The sequence below is a fragment of the Frieseomelitta varia genome, unplaced genomic scaffold, assembly GCF_011392965.1.
Source record: "Frieseomelitta varia isolate USP_RPSP 00005682 unplaced genomic scaffold, Fvar_1.2 scaffold_167, whole genome shotgun sequence".
Lineage (NCBI taxonomy): Eukaryota > Metazoa > Arthropoda > Insecta > Hymenoptera > Apidae > Frieseomelitta > Frieseomelitta varia.
In genome coordinates, this window is record NW_025109383.1 from 337,191 (window position 1) to 343,105 (window position 5,915).

The 5,915-nt window shown below is 27.0% G+C and overlaps 1 protein-coding gene across 3 annotated transcripts in view; it reads right to left on the reverse strand.

Moving 5' to 3' along the window:
• Window positions 1-3,107, reverse strand: part of LOC122538566 (E3 ubiquitin-protein ligase RNF146) — a 4,107-nt gene extending 1,000 nt beyond the window's left edge. For 2 of the 3 annotated variants that reach the window (XM_043672763.1, XM_043672762.1), the window contains exons 1-4: window positions 2,843-3,106; window positions 2,384-2,635; window positions 1,247-1,534; window positions 1,000-1,127 (exon numbers count right to left, since the gene is read on the reverse strand). In XM_043672763.1, the coding sequence (XP_043528698.1) occupies window positions 1,000-1,127; window positions 1,247-1,534; window positions 2,384-2,635; window positions 2,843-2,924 (750 nt within the window). In that variant the 5' untranslated portion in view covers window positions 2,925-3,106. Of the gene's footprint in view, window positions 1-448; window positions 1,128-1,246; window positions 1,535-2,383; window positions 2,636-2,842 lie in introns of those variants that run through there. The other variant, XM_043672761.1, reaches the window with a different exon arrangement.
• Between the last annotated feature and the right edge of the window lie 2,808 nt (window positions 3,108-5,915).

Consider the following 5,915-nt stretch of genomic DNA (forward strand, 5'->3'; position numbering starts at 1 on the left):
GTTTATAACATTTGTAAAAATATTCAAATAAAGGTTTGCATAGCTATTTTAGTATTTATAATCTCTTTTTATAGTTAGTTTTTAAATAATTGATTCGGTTCAAATTAATTTTATATCATTATAATCAATAGAATTATTAGAATCATAATGAAATTATTTACAACATATGTCAAAAAGCTATGGCTTTTTGACAAATATCAAATTTAAATTTGATAACAAATTAAATAGGAATCACGTTTTTGGATGTACATCATTTTAAAAGATATTAATACAAGAAATACTGATATTTAATAAATGCAAGAAAACGGCAATGCGCTAGTTATACCAAATATGTGAGCAAAAATATATTACTAAATTTTTGAACATATTATATTTTATGCAAAAACAATAAATTATTTTTTTAGAAAATAAAAAAATTATTAATATTGTTAGCTACTGTTAATGACTTAAAGTTACGAATTTAAACTACAATAATTATGAAAATTGCATAAGTATGAATTAAGTAGAATTAATATTAAAATACAGGAGTATGGAATGATGTTTCTTTTCTGGAGAACATTTTTTTAAGGAGTGTAAAATTACAAATATACACATCTATAAAGCTAGAACATTCGTAATATGCGAAAGAATATTTAAAATAATCATTCATCAAATATTGGTGTTGTGAAAGACTTAATTGTACTTAATTGTTTAATAAGCATCACAGAGCAATGTACAAATTGTGTCAGTACATCGCATATATAAATGTTCTGCATTTTTGAACAAGACACAATTTTATCATACTATATTTTTCATTTAATGAGATGCCACATTTATTTGAATAAATAAAACTTTTTAAAAATGATCTTCATCTGATGAATAGGAATTATTAGATGTTTGTAGTCATTATAATGTAGGATGAGTGGAAGGTGATTCACTTTCTTCATCTTCCTCTAATTCATCATCTGTATCTGAAGATAAATGTTCTCTCAGAACTAATGAACGCATTTGTTCTAATACCTGATGTAAAGAGTCTCTTTGTTCCATTCTATCATTTAAAGGTGTAGCATCACCACTTGCTGTTCCACCAGCAGGTGTTTGTGGTGTATTACTTGGGGGTACTGGAGTATTTGTACCATCTCCTGTGCCTTTGAACATAAAGTTATATTATCCATATATATAATGTTAACAGACATCACAAAGTTGTTACAAGAGGAATTAAAACTTCAACAGGCAGCTAGTTATTTGTAATTAGTAATCATTATACCCATATCATCACTCGCAGGACTGGCTGGCCTTTCTGCTCCCCTCACTTCTCTAGTGATTTCTTCATCTTGATTATTTAATCTTAAACCTGCAACTCCCTTTTTTGGTACATTATATAAATCACGTTTAATTTTTCTTCGCCTAGATGGATCATTTCTACGTAATTGAAGCATGGAACCAAAGTCAGCAATATAAAGAAATCCTGCGATTAATAATTCACAATTTCGTTTGCCTTGTTTATATGCAGTTTCTAATTCATGACTTGTACGTTGATCATATTGCCACCAACCTGCAACAATGTAATTCAAAATTACACAAATTACGTTATCCACGATACAGAGGAGTCAGAATAATTACGTAAATACTAAGTGTTTCAGCTGGGGAATCCACAAAGAAAAATAACTTATATTCTGGAATACAGAAGTTTTATTACAAATATACATGGAAACTAAATTGTAATCTTTTCATAACAAAATAATAGAAATTCTTATACTTTTTATGCCATACAATGTTTTACATGAAAGTTTATAATATGTTGCATAATACTATACATAATTTTCTAAATAGTTATATGAGGTACGAATACAATCAAAAACACTTTATGCCAATTTTATTTAAAAAGGTATAAAATATGCAAGTTATTTTATTCCTGAAACACCTTTGCACGGTGCATCTTTTCTATCACGCTTAATATTACGTTTATAATATGGTTGATGTTTCCTATATTGACAATTATTTTTAAAGTCAATTACATAAAGCATGCCGCAAATTAAAATTTCACATTGGGCGCTACCTAGGTTGTAAATAGCCTCCAAATCCTGGCTGGTCCTTGAATCATATTTCCACCAACCTATGAAGGGGTATGACATAAACTCTATACTTCATCACACGTTTTTAACAAACAATGAAGTTATTTACTTTTTATCTTCAATGTTCTAGTAACATTGATTTTGTTCACAATAAAAAATATATTACTTAAGTTTTATAATTTACTGATTTAATTTGTTTTTATAAATTTGTTTATAACATTTATAATACACTTTTATTTAAAGATATATTTATATCTAATGAACCGGTATTCAAAAAATCATCTGTAGCTAAAAAGTAAAAAAGATTTATATAGTAAAAGATACTCTACCATTTCTGCCTTCATAAAACCACTGATATTCTTCTTCAAAATGTTCCGATTCTTTTTGTGCTTCGTCTACTTCTACCAGTTGTGGTCTATTAAGGAAATCTGGAGGAATTTCTTGACGACACATAGGACATCTTTTGCTTTGATTTGCAACACCTTTGACGCACAGGTAACAATATATATGATTGCAAGGTAATCTTGCAGGATATATACATGGTTGAAGACAAACTGCACATTCGAGCACTGTTGTTAAACCTAGAAAAATTCAATTGTAAATAATGAAAACAATTGTTGTTTGAACAATATATGTAATACTTTTCAATTGCAAATAAAATATAATTACTTCAAACTGAACAAAATACTTTACATGAATTGTTATGAAATTCATTAGTATTAGCATATACAGTAGCTTAAACAGTAACAAGAATGATTGTCTTATATTGGGAAATTACAAAAACATACCTTCTTTCTCATCAGTTTCTTTTTCTTTATCGTTAATCGTGCTACTTGTTTCTTCTTGTGAGTTAAGTTTTGCTTGAGCCATAATTCCAAATAAAGCTTAATTCTTCATTGAACAAGATCAAAAATCTTATAAATAGAAACATGCATCATGTCAATAGTTGCAGAGTTAACAGAACGTGTAGGAACGTAACTTTTGTTGTTTATGACATTTCAGCGGTTCTAAATTCTAAATACAAATGACTCGATGTTTGAGAACCCCTTATATTCATTGCTTACTTCACACTGAGAAAGTTCCTATTCAGTAATATTTCTATGTTCCAATATATATATATATATATATTACATAGATCGTAATAAGGATTTAATCCTTAAAATTTAAATCTGATGATTTTTGTTTATTATTNGAAATATTTTTCTCTTATTGATATTGTTGGTTAATTATTTATAAATAATAATTAGTTGATTTTTGGTGAATTTTTATCTGAATATAGGTATTTGAAACAGTTTGTATGGTATAAATATTTTTTAATTATTATTTATGGGTTTAACAAATTGATATTTAATATATGTACGTATCTATGTATGCATTTTTCTGTCCATGTTATGTGAGAAATTAGATAAGATTATTGACAATATTTAACTTGTATCAATTTTGAGATTATTTATATATAAATTATATTATTTATAATTTAATCGATTATGCTTAAAAACAGATAATTTTTATAATATTGTAGAAATTTTTTGTTTAATTTGAAATACAAAAAATGAATATATTTTCAATTTTTATAATACTTTAATATAAATTAAAATGTTGCATTATAAATTTATTAATCATTTATTTCAACTATTAATTTTTAATTTCGTAGTACTGAAAACTTTTTATATTAAATTATTTTGGATTGCACATTTTTAAATTTGTACTTAATTACAATGTTTCTCTTATTATATTGTATATGTATCTGTACATCATTATTCAGATACAATTTTTTAATAATTAAATATGAAAAATACTAATTCCATATATTGTTATTTGAAAATAAAAATTATTTCTTTTTAAGACAAATTTGTTTATATTTGTTATTATGTAGTTCTAACATATGTATCTGACATAAGTAATGAATGTGGTAAATGAGGAACAATGTTGATCATGCTGTAAGATACAGCACGCAAATTAGTGTATTTGATTTTTATTGAATGATGGATTTAAGATAACAGTTATGTGTTTAAAACCAATCTCAATATAAATACAATATAAGTACATCTATATACAAATCGTATGGCTTAGGTTTCAAATAAAATTATAATACAATGTACAATTTTTAGTTTGTGTGTTAGACGCCATAAAATACTGTTAATTATTATTCAAATTCAAGGAATAGTTATATATAGATATNTCATTGACCTGCGAGTCTGACTTTGACTATTGTTTCGGAGCTACTGATCGGCGACGATTATTCGGCCAATGTCTGCTTTTTATATTGTTGTTGTTTTGAGGACACTCAAACGAACTTTAGTCATTGCTATCTATACCGCTTGTTTTTAAAATTTACATAAAACGCAGGAAATTTAAACTATTTACACATTTAGTGCTGAACTCAACGTTACACACATCATACTCGTATTAAACTGAGCTGAACTTGACAACATATTCGTCTCAAATTCATCAGAGTGCTGTATCCAGTATCAAGAGGTGATTATTCAGTTTTTTAAACTCGCATTTTGTATCATACTTGCAGTATTATATTCATTAGAGTATCTCACTCACCATAAGCAATGTTACATTCAGTCTTTAACTTGTTCTCGATCTCGTTTAAAGCATTCATCTACAATTCATACAATTCGTTCACTTAAAAATAAAATTTAAAAAATAATTCGTACCTTGCCATTAGTAACTAACATGGCAGTTACAGGAGCAAGCTTAACAGTACGCCCGCGTCTCCAATTGTTATCTGTTGGCTGAGCAATTAAAAGTCGTCCTTCTAATACGAATTTTGCTTCTTCGTGGGCCCATTCTAATACTTCTACGGCCATCTATTATTTAATTGTTGCATTAATTTATATTTAACTCTTACATGACTGAAATTATATACATAAAATTTTAAAACAAATACATTACCTTCCTCAGTTTTATATTCACCATATCCTATTCACCGATGGGGCGTCTACCATTTTGAATAATTGAGATTCTTCTCCAAAGTTTCGTCGAGGTTACATCCTTTGCTTCCTGTTTACATTACATTATTAATATTATTCTATATATTCACGTACAAATTATTGGAATTCTTGTATGGACATTTGATCTAAACAATCATCCTCATAATCCAAAACAAGGCTATAAATTTTTATTTCTTTATTTCAATGTAAATTAAAACTTTTTCTTATCTTCAAATAAATAACAAATATTAAAACATTGTACGAGTTTAAAATTAAATTAATCAAATTAACTTCGAAACTCTATACAAATTCAGAGCAAAGTTAAATTACTGATATCAATTTTATTTCAAATTATACTTATTTGTATCTATGTAATTTTATCTATTTGAATTGTGTTTATAATATAGATTAATGATGTATTTACAGCATTCATATACTCTAAATGTAGTTCTACGGTAGCCTGTGCTTGTTTTAGTCTTTCCTTTGCTTCTTGAATATTTGATCGTACAGAAGACGTAGCTTTCAATAATCGAGCCAATAGAAGAGGATATTTGGTTACTCTTCGAACAGGAACCTGCGAAAAAATTATTTTTTAAATAATTTTATATAAGAAATTTCCTGAGTTTTCAACAGGAAAGTTAAAATTCAAGTTTTTAATATGAATAATTTAATTAAAAATAGTTTTGTAATATAAATAATTTATACTTACTTTTGCCCCTTACCATTAGGAAGGAATTCAAATTCATCTTACGTAAAACAGTATTTTCCATCTGTGAAACCTTTAAGAAAATTCGCAGTAACTGCAATAACAAGCTTGCACTTCCTTGCACTTCCTTGAACGGGTACAATAACTTTCAAATGCGTGTAACATCCGCTCAGATTCCAGAAAGATCTTTCCTAGATCAACCGTTAAAAGATC